The 16,572-nt window shown below is 38.3% G+C and overlaps 4 protein-coding genes across 4 annotated transcripts; 1 reads left to right on the top strand and 3 right to left on the bottom strand.

The window, feature by feature from the left end:
• The first annotated feature begins 1,163 nt into the window (after positions 1 to 1,163).
• Positions 1,164 to 5,782, top strand: LOC122769044 (protease-associated domain-containing protein 1-like). The gene is made up of 5 exons (XM_044025309.1): positions 1,164 to 1,388; positions 1,671 to 1,771; positions 3,058 to 3,167; positions 4,431 to 4,598; positions 4,683 to 5,782. The coding sequence occupies exons 1-5, from the start codon at positions 1,313 to 1,315 to the stop codon at positions 4,801 to 4,803; spliced, it is 576 nt and encodes a 191-aa protein (XP_043881244.1). The 5' UTR covers positions 1,164 to 1,312; the 3' UTR covers positions 4,804 to 5,782.
• A 1,036-nt stretch (positions 5,783 to 6,818) lies between these two features.
• Positions 6,819 to 9,210, bottom strand: LOC122769891 (kappa-type opioid receptor-like). The gene is made up of 2 exons (XM_044026781.1): positions 8,327 to 9,210; positions 6,819 to 6,963 (listed from the first exon to the last, which is right to left on the bottom strand). The coding sequence occupies exons 1-2, from the start codon at positions 9,208 to 9,210 to the stop codon at positions 6,918 to 6,920; spliced, it is 930 nt and encodes a 309-aa protein (XP_043882716.1). The 3' UTR covers positions 6,819 to 6,917.
• A 1,505-nt stretch (positions 9,211 to 10,715) lies between these two features.
• LOC122769853 (mu-type opioid receptor-like) lies at positions 10,716 to 14,630 on the bottom strand. The gene is made up of 2 exons (XM_044026728.1): positions 11,933 to 14,630; positions 10,716 to 11,847 (listed from the first exon to the last, which is right to left on the bottom strand). Exons 1-2 carry the CDS (start codon positions 12,799 to 12,801, stop codon positions 11,790 to 11,792), a joined length of 927 nt encoding a protein of 308 aa, XP_043882663.1. The 5' UTR covers positions 12,802 to 14,630; the 3' UTR covers positions 10,716 to 11,789.
• An 84-nt stretch (positions 14,631 to 14,714) lies between these two features.
• LOC122769446 (G-protein coupled receptor 15-like) lies at positions 14,715 to 16,055 on the bottom strand. The gene is made up of 3 exons (XM_044025971.1): positions 15,193 to 16,055; positions 14,953 to 15,050; positions 14,715 to 14,877 (listed from the first exon to the last, which is right to left on the bottom strand). Exons 1-2 carry the CDS (start codon positions 16,053 to 16,055, stop codon positions 14,999 to 15,001), a joined length of 915 nt encoding a protein of 304 aa, XP_043881906.1. The 3' UTR covers positions 14,715 to 14,877; positions 14,953 to 14,998.
• Between the last annotated feature and the right edge of the window lie 517 nt (positions 16,056 to 16,572).

Genomic DNA, 16,572 nt, shown 5'->3' with positions numbered 1-16,572 from the left:
CCATCTGGCTCCTTAGACCACTGCAAGAAGAAAGGGGGGAAAACAGGAAAAGAAGAGGCCAAATCATGTCAGACATGTGTCTTTGTGTATGAGCGTGGTGTGTGTTTAATACTCACTTGCTAAAACTATCATCGTTTATGCGCTATGATCTTTACATGAAGAATGGAGTTGTGGTTATTCTTATTATTTTTTGCTTTTGCTATTGTTGTCTTAGTACCTGTAAAAATAAAACATTGTAAATGATTAATGGTGAGGTCACATCGAACATGATGCAATTTTCTTCCCATGACGAGATAACACACAGTGCAAAGTTAATGCAAATATACAAATACAAATACATGCAAATATTGGTTTTGTGATGCTGGACAACACAAATAGCACAATGCAAATATGCTTTGGTCATGTCACTCGTTCAAGTTGAAATATTTCAATTTGAGCCCAAAAATTTGACATGTGATGTCACAAAGGCCATAATTATGTTAAATACTGTAGATGTTGCCATAATTATTCACTGATAGACCCCAAGTGCACCAAATTCCTCCCTTTGTCATCTGACAATAAGGACCTGATTTTTTTTTTCTTGATATACTTTTATGTTGTTTTCATGTGGCCCAAAGGATTGTTTCAATAAAAAGTGAGTGAACAGTTGCCAGTGTTGTTGTTCTCAAGTAACTTGCACTAGAAGATTCTTATTTTATTGGTTTATTGGTTTTCTGTACTGTTTTATTGTGTAGTTTACTCCTGCTAACTTAGTGACTAAGTGTTATTTTTATTCCTTGCAGATACTATAAAGTACTATATAAATTAAAAACATTGATTGATTGATTAATTGATTAATAGATATTCACATATTATTATGTTCCATTTTTGAATACAAGGTGAAAATCAACACAAGAGCATTATTTTGATGTTGCTACCATTTAAGATTTAAGTCATTATAAGGGGAAAAACATGCAACATGGCTACAGCTGTGCAGAATTCCCCCACAAACATCATGGCATTACTGCTTTATTATTGGTGTGTATAAAGGGCCCCAAAATCAAATTTTTACTTGAAAGCTTGGGCCGATCCTGTGTTTTCCGTTGCTTTCAATGGTGCCCAAAATGCTCATTGTTGCCTGGCGGCGCCCGAGCATTTGGAGCCGCCTCTGCAACTGACGCATGCGCATTACAAGCAGACTTGATGGTGTCAACCTGCGGGTTTGTTGTTCACTGGCACAGATACAATAAACGCAACAAATGGTCACAGTACAAGTGACAAATTTGAAGCCACGCTGAAGCCCAGTTTGTCTCATGTTGCAAATGTCTTGAACATGGCAAACGCTGTTCGTGCTGCAGCGTTACTTTTATACCTGTGGAGTGTTTTCGTGCAGTTCAGTGGCCTATCAGGTGAGAGAAAGACTCAATCATCAGGGCTGAGGCGAGCTATCGGTGTTAGCTAGTGGCTAATTTAGCGAACAGTCCGGTGTTAGCTACAGACTCGTGATACATGCGTTATTTTATACAAGTGTGTTGTTTGAATCCAGTATCGAGGTCTGAACTGAGTCATCATCCCCTGTGAATTTCCATTTTTATGTCACTATCCCCAGAACTGACCACATGGTTGGTGATGCATCTCTGAGATAAGCTTGTTTTCCTTTTCTTTTCTTTTTCTTGGAACGCTCCCGCCAGGTCTTGGGATCAACGAGCTGCTTTATTTCCGGGTCATCAGTCCAGAGGAAATTGGTTACATCTTCAGTGCAGCACCTGCCAAAGACTTTGGCGGAGATTTTGTAAGTCATTTATTTCCCTCCTTATTTTAATTTCATTCCCTGTGGTGTGTGTGTACAGCCACATACATATTACATATAGTGGGACAGTACATAATAATGAACATATCTATGTATATAAGGAAGATTATAGTCAAAGCATCATTCCCTTGACAGGCCAATGCCAGACATGTTTTTGCTCTATCTCTGATAGATTTATTTTGTTTTCTTAGTCATGTTCGTTGGCATGTCTTTGGACCTCATATTGAACATATTAGTGAACACATGGAACATGCAAATTCAACACTTGCAGTCAGCAACAGACCAGGGAATAGTGAGGTCACAGGCCATACCTGGCCATGAAACTGCTTTTTAGTCAATTGTCCCTGTTACTATAAAATGTCCACTTAAGCCATTGAATCCAAGCATATAGTTGACATGTGCTTCAATAAAAATTCCGTGTTAGACTGTGTTTGTCATTTTTACTGTTTACTGAAACTTTCCTCTGTCATACAAAGGGCATGATAAGTACAATAAATGCAAAATAACAGTGGTTCTATGTAACAAGCACAGGCAACCCTGTTACCTGTAACAACCTTAACAAAGACTCACTTATTCTTAACAAAACAAAATACACAGTTATTCTGTCCCAAATGGCTCTGACAGTCCCATTATTTCTGAGCCCCTGAAAATGGACAATATTATATATATACTTCTTATATATAGTCCTTCAACAGTTAATGCAAGACTTTTGTTCAGTCCCTCAAAATAAAGCTGAGAATCACATGGTAACTGTTTCATTTCGAATTCATTGTGTTTGTGTATAGAGGCAAAGAGTATATGTGTGTGTGTGTGTGTATGTATATATATATATATATATATATATATATATATATATATATATACATACATACATACTGTACATCACAACATACAGTATAACAGTTGATCTTGTATTCCAAGTTCGAGTGGTGCGGCATGAATACTACCTGTAGTTTTGTTGTTGTTCGTTTTTAAGCCATAAGAGGCACTTAATCCTGGAAGAAGTATCTGTTACTCCAATATTACAAAATATTTCTTGTTAATATGACCTGTAGTGTCTTTCTTCATTATCCATGATGTCATCTCCATTTCTTTGTTGTCATGTGGGATTCTACCAGAGATCTTTGTGGTTCCTTAACATCTGACACACTACCCTTTGCATGGAAATGTACAGGCAGTGACACTGGTTTTCACATGGATATTTTTAACCAATGACTTCAAACTAGCCTTATCAAACCTGAGATGATGTTGTTTTTGTTTTTTACCAGACTTCGTTTTATGATGAGATATTGTTGGTGCCAGCAGAGCCTGCAGATGCCTGCTCAGAGCTGAAGGACAGAGAAATCATCCAAGGACAAGTAATCCTGGTGGAAAGAGGGTATTCAAACATTCTTCAGCATGTATACAACACTTGTATAAGTCAGTCTAAAACAAAACAGTGATGGTAAACCGCACGTAGGCTTTGATGGATCCATTTGATCAATCGAGGTGTTTTACATCATATATAAATATCAAAGGCAGAGACATCTGACAATAAATCATATAAAAATGGTTTCAATTAATGATTGTGAGGTTAAATGTGAGGGCAGACTTTCTCTAGATCCACAAAGTGTAACTCTGTAACTTCTGACCCAAAAATCGATTGCGTCTTTCTTGGCATGAGCCTATACTTCTGCTCGCTGATCTTTCAAAGAAGTCTTTCCCACATCTTTATTGTGTGGCTGATCAACTTTATACATCTGTGACTACTACAGTTCTGCACATCACCTTTGTACTTAAAGATGGATACCACCACACAAGCAAACTGGTCCAAAAGTCCACTGCTTTCTCTCCATCTCTCCACAGGAGGTATGTCATCTGGACCACCTGCCTCATCCTCTTCATAGCCCTCACTTGCTCCTTACTAATCCCATCTCTCCTCCTTTCTCTCTCACTTTCCTCAATCAGCTCCTCAGAATACCCCTTCCAACTACTCAACGCAGTCTGTTCACTTGTCCATCAATGTCCTGAATCACTCTAACCCTGCTTCACATCCTTTCCAGCTCTGTCTCTCTTGTTGAGACAATTGGTATTAGTCCTTCTTTCCTTCCTTAGTCTCCAGTCTCTCATACAACTCATTATAAGTGTTTTCCACTTTGTTCTGGTTGTATACTAATGTGTAAAACATCATTTTAAAGCATAAAAACAATTGATGCAACAAAATATGCAAGTATATGAGAAACCATATTTACATTTTAAGGGTCATCACTCAAAGAAAACCTTGGGGACAATCCCAGTACCAGTTATACTTTGGTTAGACAGATGTGTCTTGGCAAGATATTGTGTGACCTCTTCCCTCTTAGCCTTAATGCGTAAAGATATTTAAACATAAACACAAACTATATTTCCGTTAGACTGTAAAAAAAATAATACTCCTCATGTTTAATACTGTGGTTCAAGCCTCATACAGAGGTTTTATGTGTGAAGGAAACCTTGCGATGGAATGGGGCCATTTCTAGTTGTAAGTTTAAGTTACGGTTGGAGATATTTATATAGTCTCAATAGTCTGAAGAAATATGTGACACAAGAACATTCATATAATATAATTATTTTGGTTTTGCTCTGACATTTTAAGAGTATTTATTTCTCTGTTTTACTCCAGAGAGTGCTCCTTTGTACAAAAGACACATTATGTAGAAGAAGCAGGAGGCAAAGCTGTTCTGATTGCTGATAATGCAGTGGACAATGACAGTCAGTACCTTGACATGATTACCGATGGAACCTCGGCCAAACCGAACATACCTGCTCTGTTTCTACTGGGACGTGATGGGTAAGTCAGACGCAGGCACATACGCAGTCATTTAGGGCTGTTCTATCACAGCATAACTTTCCCTTTCCCCTGTTTCTGTTGTAGGATGATGATCAGACGATCTCTTCAAAGACAAGCTTTGCCTTGGGCTGTTATTTCCATTCCGGTCAACGTTTCCTCCCTTGCTTCATTCCCTCTGAAGCAACCGCCATGGACACTGTGGTAGAAGTGACTCACACCCACAACTTCACCCCCTTTCTTAGTCAGTCAGTCACTCACTCACTCACTCACTCATTCTTTCTTCATATCCTGTCAGCCACGAATGCACGCACAGCCTCACAGGAAAGCCATCGATGTTGGTTAAAGAAATTACACACGAGAGATGAACAGATTAAAAAATTGGCCACTGAAGAGGACGATAACGTGGTTAGATCACACCTCCACACAGAACCAGGGCCATGTGGAGGAAACCTCTTTGTTGGATGTGAAGACAGAGAAACAAGAGACATGCGTGTGCTCATTAGGTGCTAAGCTGAAGTTTGAAATACTTGTTCAGTGCCCTTCTAAGTTGTACCTGTCCGACATAGAGCTTCAGTCATAGCTTATATGACATCAGACAGTTGTGTAGGTGTAATTAATTTACTACTTTAACTGAGTCAAACAGGTGAGTGGGCATGAATGTGTATTCATGATATGTTGGTCATCAGTGAGTAGTGATTAGGATGAATGCAACACATACAAACTGAAGTACTCTCTGACAAACAGAGTCGGCCGTTCAAATGTGGATGAACGCGACCGTTGACTTGTTGAAGAGAAACACGTTCACAACAACTTGAGCAGGTGAGGAGATGCTGTGAATTCTGCGTTCTGACACGAGCTCACTCTGACAATTACCAGAGGTTATACCAGGAAGCTGGCAGAAGAATATCAAGAGAATCTCCAAAGTGACTTCTGTGTGCATCTGTGTTCATACATGCAAGTCTGAAAGCTGCTGCTATACACTGCGTATCTGATAGTAACGTATGAGAATGAAATGTAACATAACCTAGAACAAAAAACAGCCTATGACTGCAAATGCTATGTTGCCCACTATATGGCATCTTAGTATGAAAATGTAAATACATTTCTGTTTATCTGCATGAACTAACAGGGTGAAACTATGATCAGTTTTTTTTGTTTTGGTAAATAAATACGAGATCACACAATTTTTTTTTACAGAACAGCAGTCATTTATTTAATTTCTGATGTACATCGTTTTTTAAATGGCTTTACATTTTTGTACATTTTTTTGTATGTTTGCCAGCATTACCAAGACTAAGCACAATTATGTTTCCTTTTATTATGTCGCACTAACAAATGTATTGTTTTAATACTCATCAGATGAACAAGTTGCATGAAAATAATGAAAAGTGAGCAGTTCTACAAATGTTCCTGAAAGGTACGACAGTTTATGACAATATCAGAACATCTGCTGTTTTTCCAAAGTAACAAAATTGTTCTTTAAAAGCTCCAAACATTCTATAATGAAATAACGCTACAACTTTCTCAACTCACTGCAACTGTTTTTCAAATGTTCACATGCAGCCTGTGATGAGAAGCTATTGCAGCAATGATAAAAAACACGTTTGTAAAAAATATAGGTACAAATAGTTGCATGATGTCACTGTAAATTAAGCCATTAGTTGCTCCCCTTTTCTTTCAAAAATAATACACATGGAGGACACATAACTTCTTTATATTTAAATCTTGCTCAGAAAAAGTGTATTTATGTTATTTGAGTGGTTCTGAATGGATAAATATATATATAAATATAAATATATCCACCCAGACTGGACAACGACAGTCCTCACAACAAAGATAACCATCAGTGTTTATGTGTTTTCCACAGTTCCCTTTCACCTAGTGTTTTTTTTTCTTGTTAATTTAATGTAGTTTTAAACTCACCAATGAAACATGATCTGTTCACCTGAAACACATCATTACAACAAAGCAATCTACTCAGGGAAAAGTTGTATTCATTTATTACCTGCTTCTCTTGTGAGTCTTTGATAAAGTTGGTAATGAGTGAAATACAACTATTTTTATTATTATTATTACTATAATTATTGTTATTATTATTACATTTTATAGTTTAGATTTCGCTTCTCAACAGAGCAACACAACAGCAGTAGTTACATTTCTTTTTGTTGTTTTTTTAAGAAAAAGTGTGTTTCCTGTGTTTTGTTACAACTTGGCCTTTACAAAACTAGACAGGAAAAGAGGAAGATGCAGAGATGATGATGAAGAACGTGTGGATAATAACATGGGAGGTGGAGTCTTCATGGGTTCTTGTTATGTCCATCAATTTTTGGTTGATTTATCTGCATTCCCTTGAAAGGATTCCACTCTGAGGAAAAGAGTCACAATGTGAGTATTGACTTATTGATCACTGTATTGATTTCTCTCACAGTCTGGTGCTTGGCAGTATTTCAATATCAAATATATTCATTATACTGTACTCTGCTGAAGTCTTAAGCACACAGTCTTTGATTTGTTATTTTACCAATGCCGTAATGACCATATACAGTTTATTTATTTCTCTGTCACTTAAATGGAATAACGTGTATGCAGTTTTAAAACAACAATTCTTTAAGAAACGAAACCTTCATATTCAGTCTGACTGAACACTTAGACTTGAACAATAGAACGGCTCTGGCTTTGTTAAATGATTAAAAAATGGGTGAACAAAAACCCTTAATTTTTCACGCTTCATGTTAATACATTTTTTTTTTTTTTGACTTTTGCACAGCACTAGGGATATTTGAGAAACAATGCATAGATTTGTGAGATGTTTCTGATAAGTGTTATTTGTTGTCTGTCCATTAAAATGGTCAAATTTGATCTTAAACTATCTGAAATGTGTTCAAAATAATATATTACTAATAATAATTATCATTATTATTATCTACTTATTACTATTGTTACCAAGGTATAAGGTTATTTTTGAATTGAATTGTTTTTGCATAAGTGAGTTTTGCCAATTTTACATGGTTTAATTTGTTGAAACATTTTCTTCTTAAACCATTTGGCTCCTTGTAACAGTTCCATCTCCATTTATTATTTAAGTATGTGTTTCTTAATTATTTATTATTGATTTGATACTGTCTTGTGCATTACACTTATTTGTGAATCAACGAGGTGCTGCTATATTTGACTTTCATTCTTGTGTCATTTTATTTTAACTTTAATATTTAATTAGAATTATTATTATTATCACCATTATTGTAATAATTACAATAGTATATTTTAAATGCAGCCTCTGTGGTTTTATTTTATTACTTTTTATTGTGCCGACACCATATTCACTTTTTAGTGTTTTTTGAACAAAAGATTTGATTTCGTTTAAGATTAAAGTCATAAGTATAAGAAAATGCAACATGGCTACAACTGTGCAGAAATTCATATAATTACTGCTTTATTATTGGCGTTGATAAAGCGCCCCATGAAGCCTTGGACCGGCCCTAAAATTAGATTAGATTAGATTATTTTAGACTTTATTGAGCCCACACTGGGGGCATTCGCATTTTGCTGCAGCTAAAGGACAGAGAATAAAATAGAAATATAACCAAATTGTTGCGCAACGTATATATACAAACAGTAAAAAGACAAGAAAAATCAACCCATAGAAATGTCTTTTTAAATTCTATATTTACACCGTTTTAAGACAGAGAGAGACGTAATTTTAGAGAGTGTTGCTGTGCTCCTGTTACCTCCTCCTGCATCCAGGGCACAGTCTCCTCCACACTGTCCTCATTGTGGCCTCCCTCAGAGCCGGACTCCCCCACAGATACACCGAAGGTGTGCACACGGCGTTTAAACGAGCCATGATGGCGAAGAGGTTAGTGGCCTCGTTTCTAAACGACATTGCGCCTCCCCCAACAAACCTGACGATAATGTTAACGAAAGAGGGACACCACAACAGCAGGAAGACGATGACAACAAAGATGATTATTCTCAGTGACTCCTTTTTGTTTTCTCTCTCCGCGCTCGGAGGGTCTCTTTGGAGCTGCACTCTGGCGATGACGTACAGTTTGATGGTCATGGCCACTTTGGTGAGCACGACCAGCTGGAAAAAGACAATGCTGAACACGTACAGCTGCATGGCTTTGGACAGTGGCAGCACGTTCCTGGCCAGCAGGTGCGCGGCGTTGTAAAGCCAACAATAGATGTTGACGCCAACGACAAAGTGGCGCGTGATGAAGCGGCTGTAGATGAAAGGGTGACACACCGCGAAGTACCTGTCAAACTGCGCGAACAAAAAAGTCAATATGTTCACGCCGAGGAGCGACGTCAGCACATTATAAGTCCCGTTTCTCGGCGGGTAACCCTCATACACGTCAAACAGGCCCAGGTAATAGACTGAGAACCCCACCAGAGTGTCACAGATGCTTGTGTTCAGCATGAAAATGAACCTGTTCTGCAGGCGCAGCGCCCTGGTGAACAGGATTCCGATCACCACTGTTCCCGCTATGAGGACTGTGGTGGTGGCGAATAAGATCTGGAATATGAAGATGAGATAGTCTTCAGGACTGTCGAAGTCCACAGAGAGAGGGACTCCTCCTGTCATGGAGTCTGTGAGGTTGGAGAAGAACATTGTTTACGGGCGTCAGTGAAGTGCTGCAATTATTTTATACGTTAACTGTGACGTCACCTGCCTCATGAGATGCTGTACTATAGTTCTGTAAGTTTAGGTGCAGATACAGTAAATAGTAATCCACTTATAGTCATATATTCAAACGCCCCAAGCAATAGCAAATAAGTAGTAATAAAGTAATGAGACGGGACACCAGAGGGCGCTGTGGTGTCTGAAATAGAGAAGGGATAGCATTTTTTTTATTTAGTCACACAAACCACTTTATATGTATGTACACGTGCACACCAAATACGAAGCATTTGTCTATCTAACGTGAGGTACATATTCTCAAATTCATATTTGCACTAAATAGAAACCTGTACAACAATCTGAAATCATATTAGAGAGGATTTTATTTATTAACTGTCTAGGATCAGATTTTTATTCTCAGATTTTTTTAATTTTTTTTTTACAATGAACCAAGTCCACACATTTCAAAGTATTAGAATGTATTTAAAAAATATAATCATCATTATCAATCAGTATAATAACCAGTCTGAACAGTTTAGGGGGGGAAAAAAAATACTATTTAAGGATTATAAATGAAAATCATATCTTGATAATCCGTCATGATGGTGCCATTAAAACTATTTAGGATGGTATTGCACACCAGTTTATGATGCAAAATGAACCTGTAAATAACAAAAACAGACGGAAATAAAATAGAATCAAAACTTTAAATCAAACATTACATGTAGACCATTACTTAAAACACCAGACACGCTTATATATGATTAAATGTTGAATGTATTATTATTATTATTACAATAATAATAATAACAAATATAAAAAACTATTTTTCAGTTTGGACCAGTTTTCATTATAATATAATATAATATAATATAATATAATATAATATAATATAATATAATATAATATAATATAATATAATAGAATATAATATAATAGAATAGAATAAGTGTAGGGCCGCAGGACATGATTGTCGACCCGAGTTTGAGAGTTAGAAGGGTGTCATTTCAGCACCGGGAACTGTCCACACAGTCCAAACTGCTGTCACCTCATGTTTCACTGAGATTCACAGACTCTGCATTAACATTTATCTATTATCTATTGTCTATTATCCAGAGTGTGCAGTGAATTTATGCTTAAACATTTTTTGCTGTAAAGAAAACGAACCATGCACATCAATAATATCAGTGTCCTTGTTCTTGTTGGATACAACATTATTTATTAAGGCTTAAATGCAGGCTACAAACATTTACTTTTTTATGTCTCTCATTTAGAATATTTGAGGTTTTAAAACAAGCTGACATTTCTAAACGATATGCAATTAGTTATATTTTTGAAAGGGCCATTGTATTATCCCTGTCTCCACTGCATCTTTCTGTCTCCACTGACACATTGTGACTTTATCGTCAGTTCATGAAATGGTAACATTTAGATTACAATTATTATTTAGATACGTTGTGTAAACACGTTTATTTGTTTTTTGGTGCTTGCCTTGCCAATTTTGCTTTCTTTTTTCACCGTCATCTGGAGTCCATTTCACATTTTTACTAGGACCAACATATGTAGTGCATTTTGTCATTAGAGCAACATTAGAGTAACTCACCTTCACAGGTTTAAAGAACATGAAGACAAGTGAAGCCTGCAGCATTTCCTCTGTTAACTGTTAGCATGTCAAAATGTACATTTACTCATTATAGTTTTTTTTGCCCACAGGAAGGTTAAAACCTGCCCAGAGGAAAAGTATCCAAGATTCAGAGACGGGAAGGAATGTTCGGATCAACCTTCTCACAAAGTGAGTGTTAACCCAGGGCTGATCTTCATTTTAAATAATCAAACCAAGTAGTCTGATATTCCAGCTGCTTCTTTGTGAATGTGTTCATGCTTCTTTCCTCCATATAATAAATAAATAATAAATACATAAATAATTTAAACAGAATCATTTTTAAAGTGATTATTTTCAAAGTAGTGGAATAAAAGGACTTAATAATATAAAATATCAGCAGAATGAATTTCTTGGTTTCAATCATCAAACCTGAAAAAAAAGTAAACCTAATTTCTAAGTGTCTAAGTTTAGTTTTTCTTAAGGTTTTGAGGTGCAAAATTTTAGAATAAAAAAAGCCTCATTCAAATCAAGCGTTGCTGAGATTGAAGGTGTACGACTTGTGTCGATTTTCTCTAAATTGATAGAGTGAAAGCCATTACTTCATAGTTGAAGCTGAACTCGCCCACATTTTACTTTTACATCTTAGAGCCATTCGCAAATAAGTCAAATGACAAATAGTTCTTTTCTAAAACTCAAAATGAATACCCCATAATAATATATCACTTCACTGTGCAACCGTAAACTGTGCGCGTGTGTTTAAATAATGCTTATCGGGCTTATAGGAAAATAAAATAAAACAAAGCGCTGCAGATTTTGCTGCACCAAACACAGGCAAACTGAATTTTATTTCTAGTAACAGCCAATATTTATCTGCAAAGAAAATGATTTATTTGTATTTTTTTTTTGTTGAAAACAATAATATAATGTCCATGGTGTCAGTGAAGCCGAGTATTCCTTGTTTTCACTGTCAGTGACTCTGCATCGGCCTCCCTTTGTCGTTTCCTGTCACACGAGTTGCGCCAATTCTGTGTACGAAGCGAATTATAATGTGTTTAAAAGATGTTTGCTGTTGAAACGGCGGCACTGGTGACATGGCCACGTCTTTCTTACCTCCTCTTACATCTCGGGCACAGTTTGCGCCACACTGTCCTCATCGTGGCCTCCCGCAGAGCCGGACTCCCCCACAGATACACCGCAGGTGTGCACACTGCGTTCAAACGAGCCATGATGGCGAAGAGGTTCGTGGCCTCGTTCCTAAACGACAGCCCCTTTCCCACCATCAGTCTGAGTATAATATTTACAAAAGAGGGACCCCACAACACCAAGAAGCTTATGACCACAAAAATGATGATTCTTAACGACTCCCTGTTGCTTTCTCTCTCTGCACTCGGAGGATCTCTGTCGAGCTGGTACCTGGCAACGACATACAGTTTGATAGTCATGGCCACTTTGGTGAGCACGATGGCCTGTAAGCAGACAATAGTGAAAACATACAGCTGAACGGCTTTGGACACGGGCATAGTGTACGAAACGATCCACTGTCCGTACACGTGAAACCAGCAGTAGACGTTGATAGCGACGATGACTCGCCGGGTTACAAACCGTGAGTACATGAAAGGATGACACACGGCGATATACCTGTCAAACTGCGCAAATAAAAACGTCATGATGTTCACGCCGAGGAGGTTAGGCAGAATATTATAAGTGCCGTTTCTAGACGGAAACCCCTCCTGAACATCGAACAGACCCAGGTAGTAGACTGAAAATCCGACCAGAGTGTCACAAATGCTCGTGTTCAGCATGAAAACGAACCTGTTTTGCAGGCGCAGCGCTCTGGTGCGCACAATTGCCACGACTACCGGTCCTGCCACGAGAACCGCAGTGGTGGCGAACACGATTTGGAATATGAAGACGAAATAGTCCTCGGGACTGTCGAAGTCCACCGAGAGAGGGACTAAGGAGGTGTTAGAGAAGAGCATTGTTCACGGGCGTCACTTAGATGCGCTGCCATTATTTAAAAAATAAAATAAAATAAATAAATAAAACAACAAGTCAGCAGCCTTATTCATAGGTGATACCATGCGGTTTTAGATTAGATTATTAAATTAGATTTAGATTCACCGTGAACGACATAACCACATTCGCATGCAGCACATTATTATCAGACTTTATGGTGCAATTATGATAAAATGACTTCAGCAACAATAAAAATAAAATAATGATGCTCTAATGAGGTGAAAAATAAAACCCCCCCTGATAATCCAGGGAGCTGCTGAAGTCGACAGAGGGTCTGGTGTCAGAGAGAAGCAGTAACTGTCTTATAGCTCGTTGATGAACCTCACGTCTTTTCCCATAAGACATGACCTCATCTCATTTATTAGCTCCATCATCGTGATTACAATAAGCTTTGCTGTAGTTAAAGATAGTTGTTTGTTTGGTTTATCTTCTCTAATTGCACTGAGTGCTAAAACAAGTTTGCGTTTCTGTTATTTTTCTTTAAATTTCAGTCGTGTAGATTGCACTAATCGGTTCAGTATCAACTTTCGCGTATCAACAAAAACACGAAGCCCATAGCAAAATGAAGGTTTAGTTTCTTTTAGGCAAATTATAACTCGTAAAGCATATTTACACAACCTTTGTGACCCAGAATATCTGCTATTTAACCGTTGGTGTTGGTAAAAAGAAAAAGCAATAGAATATTAGAAATAATTGTTATTTAAATTACAAAACCTTGTACAAGGAAAGCGGAAATCCAGCAACTGAAATAAAGTCATTGCATTTCAGTGTATGGTGTAAACAATGCACATTAATTAGTTTTGAATTTGATACAAAACTAATATTGATTTCTTTCTAGGCATGCAGACATGGTCAAGATAACATGAAGTTCAAAAACTTGGAAGAAATTTAGAGTGACTTTGTGAAGGTAGCATTTGGTTGTTGTTGTTATTTCAGAAACTAAACACGTACAGAGAGTGAACTGAAAAAGAGAAAATATCCTATAGCAGAAGTTCTCTGGACTGAAACACCAGAGATCAGAGGTTCAAAATGAATGGTAACAGTAACTTAAATAACCACTAATTACAGCCAAGGTAAACAAACAAACAAAAACCCCAAAACAACAACAACAGGACTCTTGTGGCTGCAGGTGACAGTGGAGCTGACCATGGTCCTGAACGTGCGGCTGACAGCGGCGTTTTTGTAAAACACCGTCAACTTATGAATAAATATGAACCTGAACTTACAGGTACACGCGGTTCCACTTTCAAACATGATCTCGGGACTCAGGTTATGCACCCTATCATGTGTTATTCAAGACAAGTTATGCCTGGCGATAGAAAATGTCACCTTTCATACACCGGAGGGAAAATATCACATGTTTCACTGTTTTTTCACTCACTTGCGAAGGATTGAATTACAAAGTTTGATGTATTTTCCCCAAGATTCTTTCTTAAAACAGCCCATGCGCCCGCGTGGGCCTGGAAAAAGGCAGTCATTAATATGTTGTGATATCACCTCAGATGTGTGAAACGCATCTCTGCGTTTTTCATGTTCTGTGTCCGCCAAGGTGTTTAAAACCACAATGGACTATAGCTTATTTAACCTTCATTGCATGAGAAAAGTTATTATTGCCCTGAAAACCTGATTTAGTCATGTCGTCCAGGCCTAGACACCCGTGGAACATTCCAACTGCAGTACTTCCAAAGATTTTATCACAGCTATTTAGTTTTTGGCAACTAAACTTAAAAAATAGAAAATAATAATTTCATAATCACATTTTAAGGACAGGCAACAGAAGCAGTTGTTAGCAAAATATGAAATCATTAAATTAAATTAAATTAGATGCAATTAAATTAAATTAAATTAAATTAAATTAAATTAAATTAAATTAAATTAAATTTAATTAATCAGTTAACATCGTTTATGATATGTCTAAAACGTGTTATTAACTTTCTGTCATCAAGTTTAAACCGTTCAGTCTTTCTTTCACCTTTGATTCATCATTTCACATACAGTAAAACCATTTTTCTCTATGTGCAGGTTCGTGTTGCAGTCGTCTGAAAAAGACAAAAACACACACACAATGATTGAGAACTTTTTCCAACGTGATTGAACCACAATATGTGCCTCACGTGCAGTGCAGTTCATCTTCGTGCATGCGGTGATGCAGATGCTGCTTCATGGTTTGTTTGTCACTCCATCAGTGGTGAAACCAACTCTGGAGAGAAACCTAAGGTGAGGGTGGACATAGATATTTTTCTTACGTTATATATATATATATGTATATTTTTTTTATGCAAAACAACTGATAACAAAAAAAAAATATCCAAGAATCCACATCCAAACATTGTGATTTGACTGTTGGGACTGACCTTGTCCTCCACATGGGACAGACCCTCCGCCACACTGTCCTCCACACTGCACTCCGCAGCGCCGGGCTGCCCCAGATGTACAGAGCAGGTGTGACCAGCGCGTTTAAACGCGCCATGGTGGCGAACAGGTTAGTGGCCTCATTCCTAAACATCAAACCTTTTCTAGTCAACTGTCTGACTATAATATTTACAAATGACGGACACCAAAGAGCCAAGAAGCAAATAACCACAAATACTATGATGCGCAGCGACTCCTTCTTGTTGTCTCTGTCCGCGCTGGGCGCCTCCCTCGCCAGTTGATTCCTGGCGATGATGTATAATTTAACTGTCATCAGCAGCTTAACGACAACAATAATCTGCAGAGTCATCACCCCGAACGCGTTTATTTGAGCCGCCTTTGAAATTGGCACCATGTTCTGCACGGTGAGGATTGTGTACGTGTAAGTCCAGCAAAACACGCAAATCCCTATGACGCAGCAGCGCGTGATGTAGCGGTTGTAGAAAAACGGGTGGCACACGGCGAAGTAGCGGTCAAACTGCGCAAAAAGGAAAGTCAACACGTTGACCCCCAGGAATGAGGGTAGAATATAAAATGTTCCGTTTCTGGAGGGATATCCCTCCTGCACGTCGAAGAGGCCGAGGTAGTAAACGGAGAAGCCTGTCAGTGTGTCACTGATGCTCGTGTTCAGCATGAATATAAAGCGGTTCTGGCCCCGCAGTGACCGAGTGGAGGAGATACCGATCACCACCGAGCCGGCGACGAGCACGGCGCTGGTGGCGAACAGGACATGGAAGGTGAAGATGAGGAAGTCCTCCGGAGTATTGAAGTCCACCGACAGAGGGACGGTGGCGTTTAGGAGCATCGTGAAGCTCCAGCAGAGGACGAGCATCGATCATGTTTATAGGCAGCTGTTTGTCAGACTTTACGCACGGTTCCTATTCCACAGAGGCTTTGACATAAACAAGTGACATGTTCAGTGGAGGACCACGCGTGGGCGGTGTGGTGGTTACCATCTTCTCCCACAGTAACAGAGGTTACACGTTTTCCTTTTCTCCTTTTCCATAATAGTTCAACAGGACAGGACAGTGACAGGACAGGCCCGTAGTAAGAAGGACATGGTGACAACAACATGGTCGTGGGTAACCATGGCTTGTGTAAAATGATTTCCCCTCTCACATTAGGTCTGTAGTCTCCTTAGTATGAATATTGTTTGACAGTTATTGGACGTATTCTCTTGCATTTGCAGCAAGAAGGCCCAGGTTCGCCACCCGGTTGGAGCTCCTTCTGCATGGAGTTTGCATGTTCTCCCCGTGTGGGTTTTCTCCTGGTTCCCCAGTTTCCTCCCACAGTCCAACAACATGCAGATTTGGGGGATTAGG

This window comes from Solea senegalensis, linkage group LG5, assembly GCF_019176455.1.
Source record: "Solea senegalensis isolate Sse05_10M linkage group LG5, IFAPA_SoseM_1, whole genome shotgun sequence".
Classification (NCBI taxonomy): Eukaryota; Metazoa; Chordata; class Actinopteri; order Pleuronectiformes; family Soleidae; genus Solea; species Solea senegalensis.
The sequence above is the reverse complement of the archived record's forward strand: the minus strand, read 5'-3'. Positions and strand labels throughout refer to the sequence as shown.